Source organism: Liolophura sinensis, chromosome 6, assembly GCF_032854445.1.
Source record: "Liolophura sinensis isolate JHLJ2023 chromosome 6, CUHK_Ljap_v2, whole genome shotgun sequence".
Taxonomy (NCBI): Eukaryota; Metazoa; Mollusca; class Polyplacophora; order Chitonida; family Chitonidae; genus Liolophura; species Liolophura sinensis.
Window position 1 is genome coordinate 72,761,208 of NC_088300.1, and position 15,496 is coordinate 72,776,703.

Genomic DNA, 15,496 nt, shown 5'->3' on the forward strand with positions numbered 1-15,496 from the left:
ACCTGGTGAAGGGAAGTAGAAATCATGATGTACATGTACAAAACATTTATTTATGGGTGATTATGACCTTCCTTTGTTTCAGAATATTGAGTTATAACAAACTGGAGTGTGTGGCAGAATCTAGTTTTTCAAACCTGAGGAAATTAAGAATTCTGTAAGTCTTGTCTCTCGTTTACATGCAAATTTTTTAAAGTGTACATGAAGCTTATGTCTTTCCATTTATATTCATTAAGTTATTATTTACTTAAGGTGCCTTTATATTGCAGTGTTTCCTATGTAAATATGGTTGTATTACACATCACACTTTAACTTTAATTATGTTCAAGATATTCACAATATCGGTTTAAGTATATATATCTATAAAATAAAACTGTACATATATTTCTTTATAAATCATAAAAAATGCACTTATTATATGAATTTCTTACACATTTCCAGGTCTCTTCATGCTAACAACATCTCCACTTTACCATACGGAGCTTTTAATGACCTGGATTCCCTAACTCACATGTGAGTGCAAATATATGGTATATGTAATCAGAGGTACAGAGAGTCCATATTAAGGTTTTGTCATACATATGTGGATGTGACTTGTCCCTCTAATTTAGCCCGAGGAATCATATGGAGAAAGAAGGCAAGTCATCTTAAAAAAGAATAATGTCAGCTCTTTGTATTGGACATTCAGATTTACTTACACAGTGATGGGAAAAATTAGATAAGCAAAAGTTACAAGGTTATCAAGTAATAGACCTGTCTGCTGTCCCTAAACTATGGGAGGTCACAGTCTGATGGGAGAGTGTCAGGGTGAGAAGCGTACCGTGGTATTACAAGCACATCAGGTGAGGGGGTGGGGGGTGTTGTTTGGGTGACACCGGTGTCCTCAGCCCATGAACCTGACCACTATAAAGGCTATTGTATATGAGAAATGATTTATCATCAGTCTAATAACACAAATGTTTGTTAGCATTTACACATGTACATTGTGTTTCTTAGAGCCTTTGGTGGTAATCCCCTTTACTGTGACTGTCACCTCAAGTGGTTATCAGAGTGGATTAAGAAGGACTATGTGGAGCCGGGGATTGCAGCCTGTGTGGAGCCAGAGAACATGAAGGATAAGCTTGTCCTGACCACACCACTACAGTACTTTCAGTGTATGGGTGAGTTTGTAGAGGCGCAGACAGAGGCAGTACAATAATCCCTGAGCAATTGTTTTATCCATATATTCACAATAATATCAAGCTTTTCTTCACTCATGCACTGATATATAAGGTCCTTGTTACCATGCCTTGGTCTCAGCAGCCATGGTATGAAACACAACAGTGGTATTGTCAGAGTTTTTCAAATTAAGTGTCACATTTATGTAACCTTTTGAGATCAGTTCATTGTAAACCATTGCCAAGAGGAATTATTAAACTCAAAACCATCTGGGCAGCCAATTCACTATTTTAACGTTGTTTGCAAGCAGTACCACTAGCAGTACCTCTTGTAGTTCATACATATGGTACTACCCTTGACGAGCTGAACCTTGTCTGCAGCCAGTATACATGGGTCCTCTGTGAACCAAGGACCATAGCCTCAGGATTTTACAATAATACAGTAGAAATATACTGAGGTATGCTTCCTGCATGAGGCAAAGATTTGATTACAGTATTTTCCCAAAAGTTTGCATGAAAACAGATTTTTAGAGGCAAATAAACATCATAAATATTTCCTCTGTTGCTGAAAATTACCCTTTTCCAAGAGTATACCATCCTGTCTCAGAAGCAAACTTGAAATCATATCTTTATGGTGAATAGAGCTCTCAAACTGGGATAAAATATGTAAAATAGTCATTTTGAAATTTTGGGTCAAAAAACAGTTTACATCACTCAAGGAAGATATTTGATCACAGGTCCATTCATACTAAAATTGAGATGAAATGGCTTCTCAACCTGGTGATGTTCATCTACAGGGAATTCTCTTCATCCTACAGATTTTCCACAGGCAGTTACATCCTCCACTGAGAATCTCCCAAGGTTGTGAACCTGGTAGTGGTGTGTCTACCTAGATACATGTATATGTAGGTAGAGAACACTAATGTCTTTTCTTTGTTTCAACAGGTGACCCTGATAAAGTCATCATGGCAAAATGCAATGCTTGTTACAAGAACCCTTGTAAAAACGAAGCATCTTGCAAGTCTTATGGATTTAAGAACTTTTCCTGTGAGTGTACACCTGGTTACCATGGAGAATTGTGTGAGCATGAAATAGATGCGTGTTATGGAAATCCATGTGAACATGGAGGAAGTTGTAAGGTACTGGACTATGGTAGATTCAGGTAAGTACAACAGACTTCTACATATACATACATATATACATTCATGTGTATGTATTGTTTAACACAATGTTTATTTATTTGATTGGTGTTTTACTATATGCATATGAGTAAATGGTTTGATACGTTCTGAGTCTTCATCGGTCCATGTACACACATCTTCTATAGTGTAGCTACATGTGCTAATTTCTGTGACCTAGACAATGTGAATGTAAAAGAACTTGAAAGAATGCTTTTAAATGTATATTACATTAAATGTAGTAATAATGGAATGTAATCTAGATCCTTGAAAAATTTCACAGAAAATATGTAAACCTATAAACTATTTTGATTTCATTTTCATTGAAATTCAGTGTTTGCTGTTTTTAACTATTCATTTAGAGGAAATCAATTTTAAATACATTAGTGTTGTAAATTATGTTTAGTTATGTTTTTAATGAAAGATTTGTAAAACATCCCTCAAGTGGTCATTGCTCTGGTTAGCTGCGACTGTGGATGACCAATGATGCCGCTTGTTCAACTCAAGAGGTTTGTCAGGTACCGGTGATATAAATGAAAATTTTTGATCACGTTGCTGAATATCAAACAAATAAGTAAATATAAAGATGTTGTAAAGCTTTCAAAAATCTGATTAAGTTTACAAACCTTATGCTTTGGTTTATTTGCAGCTGTGATTGTTTGGATGGGTTTGATGGAGATCGGTGTCAGGTGAACATAGATGACTGTGTTCAGCACTCATGTAAGAACAACGCCACCTGTGTGGATCAAGTCCAGTCTTACACCTGTCGCTGTCCACGTGGATATACAGGTAAGAACTGCCTTGTGGTATGCCCACATTGTGAGGTCATTTTGCACTCTTGTAAAAACATTGTCAGGTCTGTGTTATAAAGTGTAAAGTACACTTAAAAAAAGGATGATGATAGTGGTGCGTGTTGGATGAAAATACACATCCATCTGCAGTACTTTGTGGTAAAGTGTTCAAATGCTGGCTAGCCAAGACTGTTAGACCTGTGACCAATCAGGTTTCGTGTTTGAATCCAGATTTTGCTGCTACAGCTGTGGCTTTATGTCAAATGTTTTGTCAGGTAACTGGTGAAGGTCAGTGGTTTACTCTGGGCACTCCACTTTCCTCAACCCATGGTCGGTGGTTTACTCTGGGCACTCCACTTTCCTCAACTGAAGGCCAGTGGTTTACTCTGGGCACTCCACTTTCTTCAGCCCAAGGTCGGTGGTTTACTCTGGGCACTCCACTTTCCTCAACTGAAGGTCAGTGGTTTACTCTGAGCACTCCACTTTCTTCAGCCCAAGGCCAGTGGTTTACTCTGGGCACTCCACTTTCCTCAACTGAAGGTCAGTGGTTTACTCTGGGCACCCCACTTTCCTCAACTGAAGGTCAGTGGTTTACTCTGGGCACTCCACTTTCCTCAACCCATGGTCGGTGGTTTACTCTGGGCACTCCAGTTTCCTCGTCCCATAAACTTGACTGCCGTCTTACAAGAGAAAAAAAAGTCATCAGCAAGGCATTTAAGACAATCAGATCAGTAAATTGTTGTTCAGAAGCTTAATTGACATGATCTTAAATATTAAATGATCTAAAAATATTGACATGATCTAAATAGAATAGTGGACTTATGTTGGTTGGTACATGTAGGTATATTTTCAAAGTTTTTTCCATTACTTAATGGCTGAATTTCTCCCTTCTGTTAATGTTTTTGTAGGAAAGTACTGTGGCACTAAGATTGTGTACTGCAAAGGGCTGTATGATTTCTGCATGAACGGAGGCAGATGTGTGGATCTAAACACTGATTACAGGTGAGTTCAGCAGGTGACAGGTAAATGTTGTGATGACACACCTCTCATCACAAAGCCGGTCTCTGTCATCGCAGATTACTTAATGAAACGTGAAACTTGTAAACTCCAATTACACTTCAGCTCAACAATTTCTTTAATTAGGCTTTTAATTGTCATCTTTTCACCTCTTAAACAACCCAACTTAATGGGATTTTAATTTCTTGTGATATTTAGACAATCTTGGGATTAGAAGGCTTATATTTGATTGGACAATCTCAGAGCAGTTGCCTCGGGCCTCTAGTTTCAGACTGAAGACTTTTGTCAGGTGTCAAAGTAAAACATTTATCTTTTACTTTCGTACTAAAATACCTTAGGTTAGATTGAGCATGCACTTTTAATGAAAAGAAAATATTTTTTGACAACAGTGCAAAGATACATGAAACTGTTGGTTTTTATATCTTAATACATAATGGCGAAACATATACAACTACAAAAAAGTTTATCAGCTTTCTTCTTGGGGCGTAAAAATGGCTTTATACTGCTGTATAAGGCCCCAACGGTCATGTCTGCTATGGTGACGGCAACAGTGATAACTGTCCAATCAATTCTGCTGAGGGGAGAGTCTGAATTGGGGGTTATATTCCTGTATATTTCTGACCACCGACGGAAAATATGCATGAAATAGAGTGGTTATTAAGAAATATAAAACATGCCTAAAAAATGAGAAAAAAATTGTAATTGTTTTGGTATACCTTTCATCATGTGGGTTAAAGCCATACCCTGCATTTTGTGGTACCTTTTCATGTATTCTTTAAGTACATATGTATTCAGATGTATTGAATGTGATATGAGCTGCTGTTGAGCTAAATGTAATATTGGTGAAACAAAAATGAACTATTCCACACATTCCATTCCTTTTGGGGGGGGGGGTGGGGGGGGGCTCTGTAGCTCAGTTGCTGAGGACGCTAGCACGGCGTAAGGACAAAGGAGCCTCTCACAAATGCGGTTGCTGTGGGCTTATACAAAAGCTTATGCTGGCTTCCTCTCCAGCTGTATGTCTGGCAGAAACCTGTGGATGGTCATGGATATTCCTAGGGCTTCGCCAGATTTCCTCCCACCATAATGCTGGCCATCGTTGTATAAGTGAAATATTTTTGAGTGCGGTGTAAAACACCAATCAAATAAATAGATCCATTTCTATGGAACAAAGAATTTAGATGAGGCAAGTAACAGTTACTTGTACATAAAATTGTGCAAGTAATGTGATGGTGAAAGAAAGGTGTTATATAAAGCTGTGTAATATATATGTACTGTTTGTCACAGCTTGAATTGTTATGACTATGAAGTGACAATCTCTCTGTAAATATGCTGCGTTATCAAGTAAAATTTGTCAGAAAGGATTCTTAGTGTTCAAAATGTCGGCTTTCAAAGGCTTTGTTGCTGTTTACTTTTAAAACAAAACTTAGCAGAGTTAACACTGCTGAATGTCCTACATTTAAAAGACAAGAACCATTAAATACTGCACTTTTTGTAAATTGAATGACAAAAGTAGATAGATTTCTGCACAAATATAACTAGATTATCAAGGTTTGAATATAACATGGTTGACCATGTCTTCAGCGTAAGCCGGACATTTCCAAATGTCACACCTCTATATCCTTGTTGACAGGTGCGACTGTACTGAGGGATTCACTGGTAAAAACTGCTCGGTGAACATCGATGACTGTAAGTCCAACGTTTGTCAGCACGGGTCCTCATGTGTGGATGGCCTTAACAGCTATACGTGCAAATGTCCACCGGGCTACAAGGGGAAATATTGTGAAATAGCTCCAATTGTGGATGTCCTCTATCCTCAGTCCAGCGTCTGTCGCCGGCATGACTGTCAGAATAACGGAATGTGCTATCAACCTCTTGCCAGCGCTGATTATGTGTGTAAATGTGCACCAGGTACTAGTCTATAACACTGCTTCTCCTCTCTCTCCCTCTCTCAGTCCAGGCCTGGGCCACCTCCAGCGAAACCTCCTTCCAGGAGTCCTAGTTATGTAACTTTTCTGGAGGAACATATTGCCGTATGGCATCCCATACTAGACATTGCCATTTACCTTTGCATTTGTGTGAATACGTCTGTTCACAGTATGAGGCGTCTGCATTACGGCAAAATAAGGAAATATGTTAAAGCTAGAATGTGATATTCGTAGACGATGAAACCATGTACTAGCCACTCTTGACATCCTGGCCATTTCCTTGGCTCTTTTATTTTGTATCAGTTTTATTGTTGGAGGTATAGTGAACAGTTTTTAACAAGCAATTTTTGTGGACGTTTATTTGTTCGTTATTTTAGTACATGACACTCGTTCTATCCCAAATTTGTATCAGTATTATAATTTAATCGTGATGTTTTTCTTTGCAAAATTTGGTATGACACTGGTATGAAGGTGGTTTAATTTCAGTTAAACTTGTGACCTACAAGTAACTCAAAAATGTAATCATTCACTCTGAGACTGCTTTGGGTTTGAATACACCAGTAATGATGGCCTGGGCTGTAGGGAGCTACTGTTCTTTTCGTGTTTAATATGCTTTGGTCAGTTGGTAAATGTTGTATTGTGTTAATTCATAAACCTATCTATAAATGATCTACTTATCCTTTTGCTTCAAATACATGTTTGTCAGTATGCAAAATGTCTGCCCTATTTGCCATGCACAAGATTCTATAGCTGACAAGGGAATGCCTACATTTACTTACTGCAAATAACCTTAATTTAAAATTTTCATTATTTTTTGTTATCAACTTACTGATACACACAATGCCTGACTGCATTGCCACAATACACAGCAATATCTTTTTTTCTCTTATTTTTGCTATTTTTATTTGTTCTATGTTTCCAATTCATATATATATATTACCATATGCTGTCGTGAATGGCCTCTTATAGCTGATCTGGCATGATGCACTGATAACACTACCAACTTCAATTATTATAACTAGCATAAATATGCTATTCTTGTCAGTTGTGAAAGTTATGCATTTTATTTTTCAAGTACATGTTTTGTTTACTGGCATTAATGTTTAATACAACGTATCTGTAAATATAACTATCACAGTACCAAACAAATGATGTTACTAATGACTACACCTAAATGTATGTGTTCTCCGAAAACCAAAACTCTTTACCTGTTAACTAAAACTTTAGATGTACACATAACTAACTAATTAATTACACCGTTGCACTGTCATAAAATTTTTGACTAACTAAATGGATAGAGGACTGTCCGAGTCTTCTTCTTGTGAAAGTGGAAAGGGAGATGTCAGTTGTGTATTCAATGGAAGGGAGGTAACTCTCTGATACGCGTCTACTCAGAGGGGTGGGGGGGGGGAGTTTTACTAGCAAAATTTTAGGCCCCTGCCTGTAGTAAGCAGTATAAAAATATTTATCAAACATATTCATGATATTGATTTTCAAAAATGTAAGCATATATTTTTACAAATGAATGATGAAAACAATGTATCTGCTATTAAATAACATGGAAAATTATTACATAATATTTATTCATAAAATTGAGGACATCCAGTCATATGTCAGTTATATGAACATGCATAAAAGGTGCACATTTTCAGAATATGGGTGTAGCTGAAGATAATATGACCAATAATACAACATGCTCCATGTTAAATAGTCTAAATTTAAAACTCATTTCAATGGACCCTCTGAACACCAAAATCAATGCTAGTATTAATAAGGATAACATTTTAAATATGCACAGGGAAAGAATAATCCCTGAAAGACTTAATCTTCCAAACTGTACAAGAAAAGCTAAATGGACTCTTAATGGACTCACTTAATGTATATTGCTTTGAAGTAAATAGCGGACTGGAAAAAATGAACTCTGTATCAAGTCATTTTGAAGTTTAACTGATGAATAGGGTAAAGGACCAGATCAGTTGAACTGTGTTGTGGTGGATTAGTTAAGATTAGAGGTAAATGTCTCAATCCGGATGAATGACACAGCATTCGTAGGCACATACGGCTATTTATAAGAGCATAACCCCATGCTTGCCCGATTGTCCACTGTTCTTATCTCGCTGTGCTTTGTTGCCAGGTTTCAGTGGTAAGAAGTGTGAAAAGTTGACCAGTGTCTCATTCCCTCACAAAGATTCGTATCTTCAACTGCCAAAGCTCAACGTCATTCCTTCAGTGAACGTCACAATTCTCCTGGCTACCAAGCAGGCCACCGGCATCATTCTGTACAATGGCAAGGATCAGCATTTGGCCGTCGAGCTCTTCAGAGGCCGGGTGCGGGTAAGTTTTGATGTCGGCAACTACCCAGTTTCTACCATGTTCAGCTATGAGAAGGTGGATGATGGTGAGATTCACTCCCTTGAGATGCTGGTTCACAAGAAGAATTTCACGATGAGGATAGACGGCGGTATGGCACGCACAATCCTGAATGAGGGGTCAAAGGAACAGCTGAGTGTGGGAGAGCCGCTGTACCTGGGGGGTCTACCAGCCAGGGTCAATTCAGAGGCCTTCAAAAAGTGGCACATCAGAGATGGCACAAGTTTTCATGGTATGTAATACATTCAGTCAGTTCAGGAAAATGGACTATGCTGAACAGGCTTGGCCTATTTTAGTTGGAAGGATTAATCAACTAAAATCTAAGATAAATCTAGCTATGAAGCATTAATTTTCCTGGTGAAATGTGCACAGTGTATGTATATATATATATATATATATATATATATATATATCTATCTGTTTATATGCATGACTTATAACTATCCGTATTACATTCTTTCAGCACTGCTACAGTGTCATATACTAGTAACTATGGTAGCTATGCTTGTAATCCTATTGCCTCTGGATACCACATTGCAGCCATAAAAATGTGATAAACCTTGTTAAAAATGTGTCAGGGGTGTTTTTGCTCATACATCTTGTAGGTGGGGTGTATGCATTTTCTATTGGTTTGTTATAGATTTTTGTGCTTTATCTTCTTTACAAATTTGTCACCAACAAGCAAAGGATTAAAGACAAAAATAGATTTGTTAGACTTGTAATCCTTTGTTTGTAGACTTATTGTCATTTACAGTTGTTTTGCGTCATGAAGAATATGAGTCCAACAAGTTGTCCTGATTTGCTAAGCTTCTGTGTTACAGGTTGTTACAAGCTGGTGTACCTGAACCGTAAGATCGTGGACTTCTTGTCAAGCAAAGAGCGTCACAAAGTCTTACCTGGCTGTCCTAACTACAGCGATGAGGACCAAGACCCCTGTGCTGACCATCAGTGTAGGTTTGGGCTGTGTCGCCCCAAGAAATCCACCCCTAATGGCTACAGGTGTAAATGTCAGCGGGGCTACTCAGGGGAGTTCTGTGACACAGGTGAGGCTGATCATGGGCAAAGTATCGCTTAGTTTTATCGCAAAATGTTTCTCTGGAATACACCCATGCATCAGCATGTTGAATTTTATATTATGAAGAGATTCAAGTATATGTGTCTCAGCTAAAAACTGTACTATATAGAGATGTTAAGACTATTACTTTTAAATATGTGGCATTGAACTTCAAAAGTGCTATGTTTCAAATGTAACTATGAATTTGCTCATAAATTTAATTTTTTTCTTTAATTTATATGATGACATGGAACTTGTTAAGTACTCAGGGACTTTTTTCCTTCTGAGATTATGTTAATTTTTAAGAAGACTGAAGTTTGTGCATTTCCTTTTTCAGCACCTAACTGTAGAGACTATATATTTCGTGACATATACGTGGACCCCAAAACAGGCTGCAAATCACGGACTAAAATCAAACACAGGAAATGCCTGGGCTCATGTGGCAGGTTCTGCTGTAAACCCAAACGGGTGAAAACCCGAAAAGTGAGACTTTTCTGCCCCGATGGAAACAACTTTATCTATGACCTTCCTGTCATTCGAAAATGTGGATGTCGAAAGTGTCGAAAAGCGGGCATAACAGCCAGATTCTTCATGTGAGAGACAAAGGCAGCTGTATTATTTTGAGTCTAGGTGTAAAAATTTATGGTTTAGACCAAGGAACAAGTATATATATATGTGAGAGATCTCTGGGCAGTTCATTTTAGAGGGTGCTGCTGTTGATCAGGAAAAATAAAACTTGAAACTGAAGCCATGATCTGGTGGATTGCTGGTGAACTCTTACTGCGAGCCAAATTGCTGAGGGTAACCATGAATGAATGACCCCTGAGATAGGGGCGACCGGATAATGTTACCTCCATTTTCATCCAAGTAGGCAGATCAAGCCATGCATGACATGCTAAGGGAGATAACTGGGTGAGAACTGGTCAAAGTTTACTCCCATCTCCTTAAGGGTTGTGTATTCATGTGTGTTCAACAAAGATTGTCATGTTCTTTGGTGACCCCAGGAGCTGTGTTTGATCCAAGTCTAGAGGTTAAACCAAATCATGTGAATAGATCACATGTGATGAAGACTTGCATGGTCTGGGTAATCTATGTTTTACTATGTGCATTTACATATCATCCCCGGTCTGCCAGTGTCTAAGGATGGTTCATCTACATGGGCAGAATTTCAGTTAAGAGTAACGAAGAGGCAAAAACTGTCAGCGGTATTCACCATACCTTGAATAATTGCCTAAAAAACAGAAGATGCTGCAAATGTATAGTGTAAGCTGTGTACCCCAAAATACAAAAGAACCAAGAATGACAAACACAGCAAGTTAATACAGAAGAGGCATTTGTGGAGTGTTTTGGAGAATACAGAAGAGACATTTGTGGAGTGTTTTGGTGAATACAGAAGAGACATTTGTGGAGGGTTTTGGTGAATACAGAAGAAACATTTGTGGAGTGTTTTGGTGAATACAGAAGAGAACATGGAAGTGAAGGAATTGATGAATACAAACTGCATCTGTCCGTTCACAAATACGCAGCTCAGTTTTCTAGTGAATAATACATCTACATGAGACAGTGGTGATTTCAGATTTCACTTGGGAATATAAATATGTCATTCGTACATGGATTGTGTTTGTGTTAGCTGAGGAGATATATGAATACAGAACATTCATTGCCGCAGATTTGCATGGCTACAATTACATATGTATTTGTGATGTGTTCATGTTGATGTGAAATTTCTTGTTGAAGTCTCGTGTCAGGAACCAACTCTCATTCTGTGTGGATGGGCAGATAACAAGCTAGGATTCACTACAGACATGCACTTCATGTCTGAACTTCAAGGTGTACTCCGTAGATCCAGTCTGCTAACATGCTGAATGGGAAGTTGGTGAACATAACAAACTTAGTTGTGATGACATTTCCGTATTTTGAGAAGAAAAAAGAAAAAACTATGAAAACAGTTAGAACTGAGAGGACATTTGCCCATTTGGTCAGGTCACTCTGGAGGGCAGCGCTCTATGTAATTGCCCAGAGACTTAAGCTTGTCCAGCTTACTGACGGCTCGTGTCAGGGTTGAACATACCCCTGTGGACCTCAACTACTACAACATTGTATATATTATTATAGTCTTGCCTAGATTGTGTCTCTCCTGTACTTCAGGAGTAGTAAATATTATAATTGTTGATACTCATATTTTCTTGAAGAACAGATCTGTTCAGATTTGGTGTCAGCTATTGGAATTTGGACAGTGCCAGTGATACTAGTACTTGGATGTGAGTATTGGGTGTTATACAGAAGAAATTCCTCACATGTCACTCATTACGATATACATGAAAGCCTGTGGGATTAAATGGCTACAGTGTGTTGGTACCAGTAATAATTCTGATGTGTGAGGAGTATGGTCACATGTAGTACGTGTATCTGATTAAGGCAGATGGAACGACAGAACAAATATTTAAAATTGGACTGAGATTTATATAAAGCCGCATTCACATGATGCAATTTGTCACATTGACTCATGGACTTTAACAAATGGAATGAAAATGGTACAAGTATATTTCATATGCGGAGTTTAGAGAATGCAATTTGTCAAAATTTGCAATCAAATGAAGTTGCGAATGTCTTATTTTCATTGGACTAGTCAAATTAAATGTCTCGCCATGACAGTCACACTGTGGGAAGGCAGTCAAACGTGTGGTAAGTAGAATACAGGCTTGAGTACATTTGTCATAGTGAGACATAGAGGCCTATCCTTTACATGCTGAACGGATACGAATGTCATTTGTGGACAAATAAATTCTGATAACATGACAGTAATTAGACAGATCTGATGGGAGGCATATTTGTAAAATTAGGATGACTGATGTGAGAAATGTGGATTATTTTAAGACATTAGGTTAAGACATAAAGCTTCCTGTGCTTTAGCTCTGCGTACTCTTGTCAACATTATAACAGAGTACATGTATATTTGTCATTTAGTACACTATCAGACTATATACCATGTATCTGTCAGTATATACACTATTAGAGTACATGTATGTGTATGTAACAAAGTATACATTATTGATGGACAATATTATTATACATGTGACAGTGTATTCAGCTGTCTGTTCAGTAGGCAGCACCTGAGGACTGTAATTCCTTGTCGAGTGAAAGCATCATGTAGCTCAGTGAAACATAGTTAAAATGGACTGGTGCTTTTTGGCATCAGGAGGTGGAAATATGCTGCATTTTTATGTAAATGTTTATAGGTTTACATTACAAAACTTCAAAACTTTTGGGATGTTCAGTTCCTAAGGTGTATATGTATATGAGAATCTTAAGATTTTTCCCTATTAGTGTGTATTGCATTTTTCTGCCTACTTTTTTATTACACGCAGACATGATTAGACAGTCTCTGGTCTGGAGTTTGTAACATTTGGCATGATTCATTTGTATACTTAGTATCACACTGAACCCCTGATGATTGTATGTATCTTTCATATTGGAAGATATTTTGATGATAATTTTCAAGTCTATAGGTACAAGCATGTGCACATGAACCTATTTAATATGTTTGTATGTTTAATATGTTCCGAATAGACACTAATGTAATTAAATAAACTGCTGTTTTCGGATATCAGAGATAGAATTGTTAGGCTTCATTTAATAAATTTTTACGAGGTTTTCTGAAGAATTGTTAAAAAAGGGCCCCATATAGCCACCTGTTGATACTCTTTTAGATAAAATTGAAATATATAAGATATTTTTTCAAAAGAAGATTTGTTGGAAGAAGATCTGAGCTGATTTATTTTCTTGGCCCGGCCATCTGTTTTCACTTTTGAAAGGTTCTATATTTTAAAATTATTCATTGTTGTCATTTTTCTTCCTCAAATCAAATATCACAGGACTATTAGAAATCTTCTAGGTGCTGATAAAGGTAATTATTTCACAGCTAGAAGTACTGCCATGGTTTAGTTTGATAATGTGAAGAGTATTTAAGAAATAGTCTGTTTTATCTACTTGCAGAGTAAAATTACATGTAAGTAGTCATATGAATACACATGTACTGATTGCAGATGTGGCAATGTTGTGTTGTCTCCCTTGTGAGACTACATTTTTAATGCAGTGCAGACGTCATCAAATGTAGAGCCACCTAACCAGGGTGGTTTGCCCTTTTCCTGGGCGTTTCAAAGTTGGTAGAACCATGAAAAAAAAACAAGTTAAGAGTTTGTTATTTGGTTGACTCCTTTTGGCGTATGACATACTTTGTTTTTTGGGGGGTTTTTTGTTAAATATTTATCATCCAGATTACATAAAGACATGTATTATGGATATGGATTTGGATGGAAGAAGTAAGGTTGGAAACTGAGAACCTTAGGTAAGTCGAATGTACTACCAAATTGCTTAGAATTTCAAGGTATAGTTAATGCATTATGCAAGTCAGACATCGATGGTCTGATAGTTTGTTTTGTATGTTTTATAATTAAAATCCGGATTCAGATAGTCTACATACGTGTGTTATGTATTATAATAAGCGTATTATTTAGGTGGGTAGATTTGGTATTCTGCAATAGACTGATATTACGGTGTTTTGGTTTAAGTATCAACCATGTCAAATCCACCTTGGCCGTCTGTAACGCACAAGTCCATATTCTAACCTAGAAAGTTCGCCACTTATAGGTAGGATGTCGTCTGTTCGCCGTTGTAGTGATGTATTTGGCTCCTAATATTGAAGCCCAAAATGTTTTGTGAGGAGCGGTGAGTTACCAGTTGTCTGTAACTGTCTGTTGCTTCAGGCTTATGACATGCACGGCCGCTTCATGTAAATTATTGTACAAACTTTCCGGTAGTTTACCATGTATCAAATGTTGTGTGACATGAAGACTTATACTTCCCGCCAACTGGTGTTAGCGCTCTGTTATTACTGGGCAATAACACCAATATACATAAATGAACCGATTGAAACTGCCTATTGTTTTTGTCTTCATTATCACCGTATATATTTATTTAAATGAGATGCGTATATTGAGATATATATGTAAACTGAACATGACACGCTGTACTGTTGTATTCTTGTCAGTTTTGTTTACTTAGTTGTGCACGTAGTGCTACCTCATTTTTCCTGGGTGATTCGCGATGAAGAGAGAGAACAGAATAGTGGCGATCTGGTGTCAAGTTTTTCGGTGTTGCACAGCAGTATGACGTACGCTCATATGGCTAAATGTGTATATACTAACATGGCGAACGAGTTTACAACCGTGAAATAAAGCTCTGTATGTACCAATTTATTCGGCGTAGTCTTTGTCTTACATCGTCTCTTACCAAGTATTACTGTATGTCAAGAAATTACCACTACATCAGCATGCAATCGAAAATAACGGTGACATGGTTGTCGAATATCAATACTTACCATACGAAAGATTTTTAAAATGGTACTTGTTTCCGCCTCTCTTGGCGACCAACACTGAGTGGCTGGAAGATGAAAACAGGACTGGTTGGTACAGTGGTAGTGTAATGTGACTGGGCGGGATGTGTGGTGATGATACTTCAATGGCGGCAGCACTTAGACGGAATGGGTTCTCCCGGCTACAAGAAGACACAGTATATATACACTCATCTAATCACTCCTCGTCGTCAACTGACTGAAAATTGTTAAGTACGACGTAACCTTAAACGAATTCCTTCCTGTTCTAGCAGCAACTTCTTGAATAATCACTGAACTAACGTATGTACAATTGCAATTGTGGTACATACGTTCGTTCAGTAACCATCGGATCATTTGCAGCCCTTACCTATTCTAACATAATACACACTTCATGGATAACTCTAAAATCGTAATTCATGAATACATGATACCTTTGGCGGCAAGATGTTCGAGCGCTTTGTATGTAATCCATGACCCTCGCTGCCTGAGTATGTGTGGTACACGTAGACTTGGGTGTCGGTACGACCTTGAAATTTTCCGTGTGGTTGCATTGTGGTATTATATTCATGACATATAATTTCTGCAAGGCTTATGGATCGGGTTATGTGG

The 15,496-nt window shown here is 37.7% G+C and overlaps 1 protein-coding gene across 1 annotated transcript in view; it reads left to right on the forward strand.

The window, feature by feature from the left end:
* LOC135468978 (slit homolog 2 protein-like) overlaps positions 1-14,739 on the forward strand; it is a 100,361-nt gene extending 85,622 nt beyond the window's left edge. Inside the window, 10 exon segments of the mRNA XM_064747482.1 lie at positions 83-154; positions 439-510; positions 994-1,157; positions 2,100-2,316; positions 2,982-3,121; positions 4,032-4,125; positions 5,774-6,051; positions 8,203-8,670; positions 9,260-9,481; positions 9,830-14,739. Coding sequence (XP_064603552.1) covers positions 83-154; positions 439-510; positions 994-1,157; positions 2,100-2,316; positions 2,982-3,121; positions 4,032-4,125; positions 5,774-6,051; positions 8,203-8,670; positions 9,260-9,481; positions 9,830-10,089 — 1,987 coding nt within the window. The 3' untranslated portion in view covers positions 10,090-14,739.
* Positions 14,740-15,496: the final 757 nt, after the last annotated feature.